This window comes from Petromyzon marinus, chromosome 4 (genome assembly GCF_048934315.1).
Source record: "Petromyzon marinus isolate PM22_M1 ecotype Great Lakes invasive population chromosome 4, UKy_Petmar_22M1.pri1.0, whole genome shotgun sequence".
Classification (NCBI taxonomy): domain Eukaryota; kingdom Metazoa; phylum Chordata; class Hyperoartia; order Petromyzontiformes; family Petromyzontidae; genus Petromyzon; species Petromyzon marinus.
Genome location: NC_133670.1, coordinates 14,737,505 through 14,751,647, shown reverse-complemented (window position 1 = coordinate 14,751,647; position 14,143 = coordinate 14,737,505). Strand labels below are relative to the sequence as shown.

At 42.3% G+C, this 14,143-nt stretch overlaps 1 protein-coding gene across 4 annotated transcripts in view; it reads right to left on the bottom strand.

Annotated features, from left to right (window-relative positions):
* Positions 1 to 14,143, bottom strand: part of GPD2 (glycerol-3-phosphate dehydrogenase 2) — an 81,991-nt gene that overhangs the window by 26,914 nt on the left and 40,934 nt on the right. For 3 of the 4 annotated variants that reach the window (XR_004402304.2, XM_032946064.2, XM_032946066.2), the window contains exons 2-6: positions 13,671 to 13,777; positions 10,859 to 11,033; positions 9,400 to 9,524; positions 8,622 to 8,719; positions 3,657 to 3,820 (exon numbers count right to left, since the gene is read on the bottom strand). Coding sequence is in view for 3 of the 4 variants with exons in the window: in XM_032946064.2 (XP_032801955.1) it covers positions 3,657 to 3,820; positions 8,622 to 8,719; positions 9,400 to 9,524; positions 10,859 to 11,033; positions 13,671 to 13,772 (664 nt within the window). In the remaining variant the exon portion in view is untranslated. Of the gene's footprint in view, positions 1 to 3,656; positions 3,821 to 8,621; positions 8,720 to 9,399; positions 9,525 to 10,858; positions 11,034 to 13,670; positions 13,781 to 14,143 lie in introns of all 4 variants that reach the window. The other variant, XM_032946065.2, reaches the window with a different exon arrangement.

The following is a 14,143-nucleotide window of genomic DNA, read 5'->3' as shown; positions in this document are numbered from 1 at the left end:
CTTGTCCTTAGCTATGCTAAGCATGGCCGAAGCTTAGCTAAGCCAGATTCGGAACAAAATCACAAAAGAATCCTATTCTACTTTTCAACGCTTCCATCACAGAATCCCTGTTTGAATCACACACATAGGAGAATCACAATTCCTGAATGGTGGAATCACAGGTATCGAACAAGATTAATGTATTTTCATCCACTTCATATTTGTATCATAAGATTCGGATACGATTCTGGATGTAATCACCCAGTTCTGATAAACATTCGCTGCATACGTGTCTCTATGTATAGGTTTAAGGCCGAGATGATGTGACTGTACGTAGGGCGGCTGTCTCAGTGGAAGCGAGAAGGAACGGCGGTCCCCTCGTGCGAGGGGCCGGCCGCACCAGCAAGCCTCCACGGGGAGCACAGTAATGGGGACGTGCCAGCGAGCTAACTACCGGTGTCAGTTCCCTCATTAGGCGCGTCCCTCACGCGTCAACCCCAATCAATTTTACCGACACAAACTGTGCGCCCTTGCTCCCAAACTTGAAAACCACGCTCCGGGGATATAGGACCCTCCGACTCAGTTTGGATAATTGGCTCTTGCTCTCGTATTGACATTTTTTGTTATTTTTAGAGGCAACACTGATAAATCTTTTATAGGTAGGCAAAGGTACGCTGCTACCTTCAGAAGGCCAGAATTTGCATGAAATTGAGCTGGATCGTTTTTAAACGTGATCAGAAAACTGTTTCATTCTTGTAAATTTCCAACGCAGACCTCAAAATGAAATCCTTAGCAACATGCATTTACTCAGTAGGTGAATGTATGGCCATGCATTGACACATGGTAAGACCACTTATAAATATATATATAAACACTGTTTACAAATTGTCAACATAGTTTTAATATCATGCACATGATCCCTGCAATCACTTGCTTGCAAATTCCGGTTGATAACAGATTGTGGAAAAATATAATGTGAATGTGGCAATGACTTAATTTCAAGAAACAACTGCAAATTAACTTAATATATACACCATCTTTGTTTCTTTTAATATTGATATATTATGAACAATAAAATATACACTTTGTAGCCCCAATAAAAAAAAAAGCTTCATAAGCCTCGACCTTAACCTTTTCTCAGGCCTCCAATTAACATTCATTAACAAGAAAACTAGCAACATAAAAAAACTTCCCTCGACAAAAGAGCGGGGGCACGGGGGGGGGGAAAGAGAAAAAGGGGGAAAAAAAATAGCACACAACAGAAACACAGGGACCACTGGGGACTGATCGCTCTATGGGCACACCCCTCCACTCTCGCTGCCCTGCCTTTCGCCAGCCACTGGGGAGAAGCGCAGCGGACCACTGTCGCAAGTGATCTGTCCCTAGCCCAGCAGGCTTCTGTTAAGTGGGGTGGGCTTGGCAGGCTGCCCAGTGCGGAAAGAATAACAGAATGGATCGGCGGTGGTCGTTTGGTCACGTTGTGCGGGGCCAGCGGTAGGGAATGTGCGGTCAGGTTGGGGTGCCTAGCGATTGGAGAGAGGTGGCGTCCGTAATGATTACCATTCGACAGTCTTGGTGCCACTTTGCTCGAGAAAAACGTATGTGCACATGCAAGTCACAGAGCAGAACCAAATGCAATGCTCATGCCCTTCCTTTAATTTGCATTCATCTGGAATCATATTTTTCCGATACAATGTTGAGAAATGTGTCTTCGGTGTCACTGTGAATACCTTTGGTGTGAGTGCATCTCTTTTCTTGACTCTTGCGAATTGTATTTTAATACTGAATGCAATCTCTGTGTAGCTGTTCCATCTTTATAAATAGTTTTGATTAGTTACATAGATTTGCTTTTATTAAGGTCTTGGTTTGTGAAAGCTGGAATGACTCCAGCAGCTTCCACTAAATCAAATGCCTTTTTAGAGAATAAAAAATCCAGACAGTGCTATTTGATATGCATGTCTTTTCTACCACCGGATTGATCATATGTGGTCAACGGTAGATTCATTAGTTTTTAGAGCACTTACGTTTTGTAACATTTCATTCTCGCATGTGTCACTGTCACTCTCACCATTTCCATACAACGAATTTTGTGCCAAGTGCCACGAAGAGTGGAGGAGCAGCGGAGGCGGCTTGGTCCTGCACTCCTAGAGAAACTCACTCTCCCTCTGCACTTTTATGACCTTCCACATTGACTCCACCTCAAGGACCTCGAATGTTCTCCTGAGCCTCGAAGTTGCCGGGAAGCTGGACTTCAAAACCTCCATTGTTTTCTGCTTAAATTTGTATGTTGAACTTCTTTCGCATCATACGCAGCCAACCATGCTAATCGGAGGTGCGGATTTCACCCACGCAGGAGACGTATACTGAAGCCCTGATACACACCTCTGCATGAGCATTCGTATTGCTAGCTTACCCTTTTAAGGCCGTCTAAATGTTTAAAAAACACACATGCGACGTACCAATCAACTGTCATTTATATTGCTGGGTGCACACAAGAGGTGGGGGAATATAAGAAACTTGGAGCAGGAGATCGGACCATCGACCTCAGGATTACAAGTCCAGTGTGCGCATCATTACATGCCACAGCAGCATCATGAAACTTATGTATATACTCTTTTCCGTTATTAACACCTTACTTATATTTTTATGTATGCCAACAGATAGGGTGTGATATGGAGAGCGGCCTTCTCAGTATACACATCACAAAGCGTTTGTCATTAAATGAGGCTGCAAGCGCCGCGCTTGTTCAAAATGCGATCAAAGATAACTAAACGATCAGTAACAGGTCAATATGTGGCAGTCCCATCATTTTATTGTGTTTCCTTCCTCGTGTCTGCCAAATTGAAAGAGAACAGCATTTTTGTTTCAAATCTTTTTTTCCTCTTCTTGAGAATGTGTCTCTGGCAACTTGCCTGGGTGGCCGTGCTGAACTAATGAGTCATAACGAGGGGCCCCAGGGTCATTTCCAAGGGTTGCACCCTATGGAATTTTCCAGGTCATGAATTGCCGACATAACGCTTGGGAGACAACAACAGTCACTGGCAAACAAACTGGATGCTTTGAACAACATCAAATGTGATAGTTCCTCACACGAGATGCAACGGAATGGGGAGAAACAAAGCAGGATGTCCTGCAATTCAAGCCACTGGCATTACCAAGTCTCATCCAAAATACCTGTTTATGTGTGAACGTGCATTAATACCGAGTTTATTATTATTCTTGTTCTAAAAATCCATGTTTTCATAAACAATAACATCAGACGACAAGGGCCTTGTTTTCAAGTGCTTCTATACCATTTAGAGACCAGAACTAGCCAGGTGCTTACACTTGTTCAGACACTTTAAAATACAGGCACAATTGAACTCTTTTGCTGACCACATCTACGCATTGCGTACACAGAGGTAACATTTCATGTAAATAATGTCATTCTTACTACGACCTAATTTAATTCACTGTAAGTATAGCACCAGACTATCAGCACCATTAACCCATTTCAGAAAGAGCATTTTCCAATAGACGCTCGGGTAAGGCTTATTATTGATAATTGTTTAGAATTCCTAAAGCTCGTCCACCTCTGTACCCTACCTCCTGCTACACACTGGGCAACACACACACGCTCACAATTCGGAGGCCGTCACCCCCACCCCAGCACCCTCCTCCCAGACGCTGGCGCTTACCGTCGTAGTAGACGATGGCACCAACAAGCTTGTCTCGCTTAAGCATGGGGAAGAACTCCAGAGCCCGGCTCTTGCTGATCAGGTAGCTGCTCCGAAGGCACTGGCTGCCAGCAACCAAGTCGTACATCTTAATCCCAAACCAGTAATAGGGCAGCTGCCACCATCTGCCAGAAAAAAAGAGGCAAGCAGACGAAGGCAAACAAGCCATGTGAGCGGGCGAGTGGCACGGTATGATTGACGTAGACTTATCAAATGTTGCTACTCCACCGAGCGATATGAAAGAATATGAAGAAATAAACTTTAGCCACCCAATGTGAAAGCACAAACACGTTGTCGTATAAGGCAAAGAAAGCACAATAAGGTATTGTCCTGCAACATTTGTGAGTGGCATTCACAACTGAACCGTAGACCCCATGTAAACTGGATTCAGTGGCTGATGTAATGAACACAAGGAAATGCACAACTCAATGCATTTGGAGAAATTGGAAACAGCTTCTTTGAAAAGATTATACACATTTACGACGTAGGATTTCAAGGTTGCGCTGTAGAGCACCATGATCATGTGTCTTTGGGTTGTACCACGTGTTGTTTGGAATTAGGTCCAATGTTTCACTCTGCATGCTGGAAGCTTCTTCAGCAGGTGAATGAATGTCGATTCGCTTCCTCAATAAGCTCCCAGCACACGGAGCAAGACGTCAGACAATGTGCCAAAGAATAAAAGGTTGCAAGGAGTGTAGAATTAGCCGGATCAATTGTCACCATAACTGTCGCGCCAGAGTTAGCATTCATCGCAGGATCAGTTTCCATTGGTTGTATTTAGCTCCGCCCCACTGCCCGATAGCTCCGCCCCACTGCCCGATAGCTCCGCCTCACTGCCCGATAGCTCCGCCCCACTGCCCGATTGCTCCGCCCCACTGGGCAGTCCTACCCAGGGATATGCCCAGCACCGACAGGGTTAGCAAAATGCAAAGATGAGACTATTTATGACATGTTGCAGTCCCGTGCGTCTATGAATAAATTCCAACCGGCCCAGCTGAACTCTATTTCTGGATCCTCTTTACAGCATTGTGCAAGCTAGATCGTTTGAAATAAAGGGGACAGAACTCAACTCACACTCCAAGACCTCTGGGTGAAAGGTGGTTTAAAATTGTAAATTATTATCATAACGCAGCGCATTACACATCACTGGGCATTTCTGGCCAGTAGAGTATTAGCAGACAAGCACGACGGCACAACCCGAAGCCTCATTAGAGCTATGACACCTACATTGGCGGCACACACTCAACTAAACTGATTTACCATTAACTTAACATTGTGCTCAACAGTGAGTGAATGCCACGAAAATATTTCTACCATTCTAATTACACGGTGGCAGTGAGAAACCAGGCACCAGCCTCTACTGACATATTGCTACACGCACGTTGCATTCGGAGCAACTGAGCCCAAGTCATCTCCACGGCAATTTAAGTTGACCGTGCTCCATTTATAGAGTTTAACCCACAGAAAACTGGACGTGACTGATATATTTTTTTAAACATGACACATCTTGAGTCTTTATGGCATTGCAAGATTTGTTTTCTCTCTCTACAGCTTTTAAATCATTTAATTTAACGAAGAAACTAGATAATGCTGAAATATAGAGGGGCGTGGGGGGGGGTTGGCAAATTATATATTGACACATTACAATCACGTGTCCCATGTAATGCTGTGGATTTGCAGCAGAGGCGGTTTATTAATAAACTGGCAATTTGAAAAAGCCGCATATAGAGGGCAGCAGGGTGTTGGACTAGAAAAGTTCCCTTATGATAGAGGCGTCACATCAATTGATTGATTCATATCTATTATTATTCTCACCACACATGCATTGAACTGTGTGCATACACACCTACGTATTTTGATTCTTAAAATGTTGTATGCAATTGGTTTTATATCCCTCTTAAAATGTTGTATGCAATTGGTTTTATATCCCTCTCTCCAGCCACTAAAGGCCGCTATATTCACCAGAATACTAAAAAAAATCGGTTCTGAATCCAATTGTGCCAATTTATTGAATCGCTAAAAGGGCCATTTTGTTACTGAATTCGCATCTTTTTTCCTTTGTAAAATTTAGGCTAATCCATTACTCCTCGGCAGCTGATTGAATATTGTGAAGCGATGACTATCGTATTTTACAAAAGAGAGTGTTAAAATATATTTTCAGTGTATTGACATTAGTGAGAAACACGTCGAGGCTTTGATATAAAGTGTAGTTTTCCCCTACAAATCCTCCCTGTTGTTTTGGTATCTATAAATAGATAACCCTGCATCATGGTAATTTTTTCACGTGTAGGTGCAAATCTTTGAATATCTTCTGCAGAGCAACAAATTCAATCTCTCATCTGTATTACTTTATATTTACAAAACCGAATTGCTTTTGGAAAAGTGTGTCTCCTTGTCCGATTCCCCTTCTGAAAAATATTTTATTATTATTTTTTCTCGCAATCTCAATGGAGCTCTACCAATTTTCATAACTGTTTTTTATTACCTCGAACTTGTTATTTATTTATGCCTTTGTAACACCTTGGATGGTTGCATCAATTTCCACGACATCAAATGCCTTTTCATAGTCAACAACGATGATGCATAATGCTATTTGATATTTAATAGTCTCCATTTACTCACTCAGTAATGTACTTAATAAAATATTAGGCCATATTGTAATCAACTCTAAAATATTTCTTCTCATCTCATTGTATATACCTTAATTTCAAAAACTACACAAGATTGTATTACGAAACCATTTTAGTGCTTACCCCTCATGTAAAACAATTGTAAAATGAAACAAAATATAATGCACATGGTAAAATGAACGCACTAAAAAACCCACCATCATTATATTCATTATGCTGGCTAACACAGCATGAAGTTCCCTCCCGCGAATGCATTTGCACGATCGCTGCATAGAAAGTGCACCTGAAGTAAAGCTCTCGCCAGCTGTGGTGTCAAAGAATGGGGTCGATCTCAGCTGCACATTCTATAAAACAAAAATGCTTATCCTCTCATGCAGGAGGTTTCTATTAAAAGAGTTAGGCATCCATGCATGTGGCTAGGACACTGCCCTTGATAGTTGATTAATGTGGCTCAGTATTCATCATGATCTATCCACTACTGGATAAAGGTCTTCCTAAGTCATCATCAAATGTTCCAAGGTCTTGCAAAGCAAAAACCCATCTACTAGCTTCTGCAAAGAAGCTGGATTTCATCACTCCATCTCCATGGTGGACATTGCTGGAGTCCATTTAAATGGTCGTTATAATTACCAGGTCATCATCAAATTTGAAATATTTAATGTTTTTTACAAGAATGTGTATGCTCTAATACAATATTTAGAAAACATCTTCGGTGCCACTGTGAATAACTTTAGGAGATTATGGCACCTTGTCCGACTAGTTATTTTGGTACATTCATGTCACCTTAATGTGGATGTTTAATTTTGATGGTTTTCATGATCTCTAAATCTTTATTATTTAGACAGTTTGTGAGAGCAGGGATGACTGGGTAATTTCTACCAGGTCAAATTATTATTTTTAATAGTCTACAAAGGCCAGGTACACTGTTAATTAAAATTTGTTCGTGTTAGGCACATCAATTGAATTTCCATTTGCGCTCTACGTACTGCATTCCGCTTATACACTTTGAGAAATATTCAAGAACATGAAACATTTGGCCAAATCACCAATGCAACAAGCTAGTTAAAAGCACAGTTGTCCTATGGATGGAGAAGGATCTCTCACCATCGTAATGTGGAATTCACACCATCGGCACAGGATGGTCACGGAGATGAGTATAGTCCAAATGTTCGTTTGAAAATGGATATATTTTGACTTCTCAGTAATAATTGCAGTAACATTAACACAAGTAATACATTCAGGAAAACATGAACGACTATTAAGGCTAATTTGAGCAGCGCCCTGTATGAGTTGAAGAGTGAATATGATTTAACCCTAAAGCTTTGATGTGTTTGGGCACATATCAACCTCCATACATTATCCCACATCACAAAGACTCTAAAAAACTTACACTGGTTACCAATAAAATACAGAATACACTTCAAAATTATCATTTTAACATACAAAGCAGCACACAACCAAGCTCCACCTTACACCAGAAACGTCATACAGATCAAGCAAAAACAACGGATCACTTCGCTCCGTAACCCAAACACTTCTCCAAACGGACAAAACCAATCGGAAAACCACGGGGACAGATCTCTCTCATTCACAGCACCACACCTTTGGAACAACCTCCCCGAATCCATTTGCACAGTCGACTCCATCGTCACATTCACCGTCATAACCCAACAACGCATCTCTTTGCACTTGCATGATGGCCACAACTTGATGTTATTTTTTTTTATTTTAAACAACTATAGATGGTATTGATTTGAAGCTTTCATGACTGCAGGAATCCATACTCTTTGGTTCTTTCGGTAAAGTCACGTGGGTGGAAAAATTAAATAAAACTAAAAATAATATATCACGACGTTTCGGTCGCAACACAAGCGGTCGTCCCCCAGGTGGAAAAAATAATCCAGCAGTGGAACTGCTGAACCAGCGAGAGAGCTGTTTCTTTCCAGCTCAGACCCCGCTTGCTTGCCCATCGCCACATATATAACCTTGTTGTAACAGCTCTCTAGCTGGTTCAGCAGTTCAACTGCTGGATTATTTTTTCTGCCCGAGGACGACCGCTGTGTTGCGATCGAAACGTTGTGATATATTATTTTTTGTTTTATTTTATTTTTCTACCCACGTGACTTTACCGAAAGAACCAAAGAGTATAGATAGTATATTTTGAATATAATTGTTTATGTGTATGAGTACAGTATTAATGTGATGGCACTTTTAAGTGGAAGATGTTTTGCCAGAAAGGTGCCACGTGTTTAAGCAAAAATAAAATTGGCTTGACTATCACGGGGGTTAACCTCACTTGTAGACAGGCAGCATAATCGGCAGTGGGGTGGAGAGATGAGGTGCGATCTCCAGCAAGTTGGCTCGTTCGTGAAGAGCCTCCTTCACCATGCGATACTGACTCACGGGGAACACAAACACAAAGATCCTCCATGTAACTTTAACATAATTCTTAGTGAGTAACATCTGTGAAGGCTGGCATGGCACACAAGGAGGTGGCCAACACCACACCCGGCCGCCTTTGTCTCCACAGTGCTTATGTTTACACAATGCACAAGTTACTCATTAAAAACTCAGACAACTAAGAGGAGGCCCAGGACCAGTTCAAATATTCACCAGTTTCTGGCAGTGAGCAGGACTGATCTCGGGTCACCAGGTTTGTAGTGCAGAGCACTAATCACTATACTTCCACTCCTAAATGATAAAGATCCAGCGTTTAGCCTCCAGACTGTTGGGGCAAGTGCTGTTAGCAAGCACCTACGAAGGCCAGAACGGTAAACGGGGGGGGGGGGTGGGTGCACAGCAACTCGATTGGCCACCTTTTTCTTCCCAGTGGGGTTGTTTTCAAACTGCACCAGGTACTCATTTGAGGCTGCATCGAGCTAGGGAGGTCCAGGACCGGTTCAGATAATCGTCACTGGTGTTGGACATGAGCGGGAATCAAACTCTGGTGGCCGGGTTTATTGGCTTAAGCCTGCCTGTGTCTCGCGAAAGGATACAATTGTAAATACGCTTACAGCAGCTTTGTAATACAAGCCTGTGAATGTTACAAATCCAATGCACGAATGGACGCGAACCTGCTCGGTGTCCAGCCTCATGATGGCTTTCTGGAGATACCGGACACCCCCATGAATGAGCTTTGTGCTGCGACTGCTCGTCCCAGAGGAGAAGTCATTTTTCTCAACCAACGCCGTCTTCAAACCTGACAGCGGGAGGAGCAGACGGCCACAGGCAGAGATCATCACCACCCAAGCGAAACGGGGGGCACATCCCACCAGCATTATACAAGGATCGTTTAGGTGACATTTTATCATCATCAGCAGCAGCAGCCATGATTTATCCACTGCTGGATTAAGGCCTTCCCAAGCTGCCATCGTCATCTCTTGATTGTCCCACGATGCCGAGCGGTAATTATGCAGTTTTATCCAAGTCGGTGAGATTAGATCAGCAGTACTGGGCAACGGCTCTCATTAAGACGACCACCCCACACCAGTGACACATTAATAATATTGAATATAAATTAAAGTTAAATTAACTTAAATGAGTTACAACTTAAATGTATACAAGTTTACGTCTACGATATGTCAACAAATGCATTGAACAGCCATGGTGACGTAGATTATATCTATGTTGATATAAAATACATCAATTCGATATCAAAAAGACAAGTAATAAGCACTGAAAGACATCCATGGCATTCAATGTGTTTTTTTTAGTTCATGAATTGATATGCTTGTTGGTTTAAAAATTAATCAATAATTGTCTGCTTCTTTTGAAACGCTTCATCATTATAACAATAGTGCTGGCATCCCACCCTGGGCTCCGGACTGGAATCGTTTAGCAGGAAGAAAAAAAAAACGAGGCCTGTGAGAGTGCACGCCTTGCCTACAGCAAACAGAGTGGCGCTCGGCAAAACCCAGATGTTACCATTATTAGACTTGGATAAGTTTCAACTATCATCTGCTCAGCCCTCACTGCCATCCGGCTTCGAGGTTGGTGGTTATTTTTAGCGCAGTGTGATGGCAGTTTGAACATGTTTTAAGTCAGTTTTATAAACCCGTGCTAGCAGAGGAGTCAATGAGTCAAAAAGCCGTTAGCAACGGGAAATTGATTTCAGACACAGATAAAAACACCATCGTAACGAACACGTACCGCATACAATAAAGGCAATGATGTTCATCGTTACCTAAATTTAACAATAGAAAGAAGGCCTAAAAATACCAGTTTGTTTACACAACACTCTGGGAAGCGCCAGTGAGTCTGGGTCCTGCTTTAAAGGTGTTTGGCCAATAATAATTTTTAAAATCCATAATCTGCACGCCTGCATTAAAAAAAAAATGGTAAAAGCCAACGCAGAATTAACTCTTCGAAATAATACAAATCCATCCTGTGGAAACAACAAAGCTTCTCGAGGAGCGTTCTTCGCTTTGCCGCGCGGCTTTTTAAGAGGCGTCACGCGGCGCACGGCTGCGAGTGCGGCCGGCGTCTCTCTCCCAGGAGCCGCCCGCTCGCCCGCTCGCCCGCTCGCTCGCTTGCCTCGCGTGACGGAGTCAAGCGCGCAGCCGCAGCCTGTGGCGCCCCCGCCAATGACGAGGACGTCAAACTGCTTGGTGGTGTGCAGGCTGATGAGCTGGGCGTCGCGCGATGGCATCCCTGAAGGGGGCAGCTCGTGGGTCAAGCGCTCGGCAGCCGCCACACTCCTGAGTTGCGCCTGCACGAGAACGATCAACGCTCAGCTGCAGCGGAGAGCCCAGCCCGGACAACGGCGATGCAAGCGCGCCGCGCCTTTGACGCATATATTAAAGCATTGTCACGCGCGATGTCCGTTAAATGAGATTCAGTCTTTTTGTAAAAAGGTGGAGCGGTAGAGTCGTTGGTGCTCCTGCGCTATGAACCCAGCTACGTAAGCAAATCCGATTGCCAGTCGTGGATCATTTTGGCGGTGAATGGTATCTGAAAGAGTCCCGGACTCCCATTTAACCAACCTCCACCAACTCACGTGTTGATGGTGGTGGTGGTGAAGTATGTTCAATAGAATCTCCAAGGACAACACAGCGTGGAGAAGACTTCATCCAGCGGTGGACTGACAAAGGCCCGTAATTTTGTATTTCTTTGATTTTAATATTAACAACAATATATATTATTGGTTATTTCGGTAAAGTCACGAAAGAACCAAGAATATGAATCCCTGCAGTCACGAAAGCTTTGAAGCAATATATATGTTATTACAGCCTCCGTCATTTCACAGCTGGATGAGGGGCTCTCCACAGTATCAGTCATGGGGATTGTTTGACCATACTTCATCACGTTGGTAAGTGCAGGTTACTAAAGTGGAAATGGGGTTTGGGAAGGGAGGCAGAACTGCTCCAGAGATCAATCTCCACTGAAGTTACCCATTGCTGGGACTGGAATTCACGGTGTGGGAGTCACACTGCAATCTGCTAGGCACTGTGCCACTGGTGTGCCCTAGCCATATACGATGGCTGTGTTCAATGCATTTTCTTATTTTTGTGTAGGTTTTAAATAACCTCGCCTAGTTATGGAATTGTGTCATGAGCAATTTAGAATGTTGTGATTTCAACACAATGGCCTGCTGCTGACAACGCAGTCACCGGCTGTTTAACAGATATTATGCAGATGAATTTCCCAAGGCAACTCCTGGCCAAATGTGGGAGGCAATCTACAATCATACTTTTTTCCAATTCACAAAACTAACGGACGTGAATGCTGACTCGTCTTACTAGCTGCGCACATTTAAAACATCTCGCAGTGGCAAGATGTTAACTACCTCACCTGGTATACAGTAGGATGTGGGTTCGATCCCGACCCTGACAACTGTATATTTGGAGTTTGCATGTTTTCCCTTTCGGTCACGTGGATTGTTCTCCAGACCCTCCAGGTTTTCCCTCCACATTTAGAATCAACATGCTTTTAGATTATTTGGCTGCTATAACATTCCACGTGATGACAAGCCACTTCGCTGAGCTATGATTTGTGGCCAGGTCGCTTCTACAAAAGAACTATAAAGCTCAGTAGGCCTTACCTGGTAAAATAAAAAAGTTTATGAAATAGTTGTATAGTTTAAAACACCTTTGAAAACACAAGTCGTTTGCTTTTTGTCCGTCTGCACTGCCTAATCGTACCAGGCCAACCATACAGATATAAAACAATATATTGATAGTTCTAACATTTACTTAAAATATTAACTATTTAACTAAGTGCATTATATGAACAAATGCAATAAATATCCTGTTCTGGATGGTATTTCAAAGCCAGAAAAATAAATTATAAACTAAACAATCAAGATTATTGTAATTGTCTTTCCTAATCCCAGAAATGGAACAAGAATTACATATTATAATAGGGTTTAATTGTACAACAATACAAATTAAATTAGTGCAGTGGGAATAATTATGCCCTACATTTAAAAAAATGTATGAGAGTCCTCATATGCCTAATCTTTACAAGAATTTAAGATAATCTTCCCATTAATACGACAGCAGTTTAATTAAAAATAACTGTGTAAGTAACTGTGTACCATATGTTTGAAGAACAAAAGTACCGCATATTCACATTTTTTTAATCAAATATCAGTAAATAAAGACAAAAAAGTAGCATTCATATAAATAAAAATTGAACAATCTAAAAACTATTTTTTTTTGTAAAGAATAATCTTCAATAATTTGATTCGACAATGCAAATTGACTTGTGTAATTAGTCATGGAATTTTATCTACAAATGAAAAAAAATTAAATTGTCTTCTTTACACTCGTAAAATAACTTATGGCTAATAAAGTAATGTTAATTATGGTTATGTAAGAGTAAATGTGAAGTTTACAAACCATGTTCAACAGATGTGCGGCGCTACGACTTATCAGAAAAGTATTACATGGGGGGAGTTATTTTCCATCCATTCCAACGTTTGGACTTGCTTCAAGCTTTCGGCAGACCCTGCGTGTGCTCTTGTTTACCTCCCCATTACGCATAGGATGTTCTGGAATTTATAAATACCAAAACATGCAAAGTCTACGGTTCTGGAAATACCATACATAAAATGTTCAAACTTTCACATACGTTTTAAATTAATGACTGCAGCATGTTGCTAATATCAGACGTCAAACAGACCATGTTCCACTTCCCTTCGCTTGTGCCGCACGTTAAACGAACTGTGAGAGATCACAGCGAGTGCCTTTGCGGTCGACACCACGAAGGGGCCGTGGTGACTTTTTCCCGGCTCTGCAGAGGGCGGCAGCTGCTGGACAGACGCTGCCTTGTCTCATAGCATCCTCTGACCCACGCGCGGGTTTCCCTGTGACGTTGTGCGAAATCTCTCCTCGGGTACACCCACCTTGTGCTTCTTATATTCCATGAGCTCCGAGAGTCCATACACAGTCACGAGCGCCCCTCCGGCTGTAAGCAGGCTTCCTGTCACCACTTTGCGGAACGCCATGATTGCTACTTTTTTTTTGCAGACACACGCAGACACGCACACGTGTGCACACACACACACACGCGTGAAACAAAAAAATAAGCTGAGGTCAACGTAGCGCATATGAGAGCCTGGTCAAAGAGTTTAGAATGAGATATGAACACGCAAGGCATAATTTGAATCCTCCATCTTTGTGTATAAATAATTGATTATGGGATACAATATTGAGGATTAGGTAATAAACGTGACCTTGTGTATCCCTTTAGTATCCTATTCTTGGAAATCACAATCTTTCAACAAGGAAATTGTGATATTTATATTATAGACGAGTATAATATTTCTACACTACCAAAATAAGCACCAGAAACAGAATCTTGATTTATCCTGGAAAA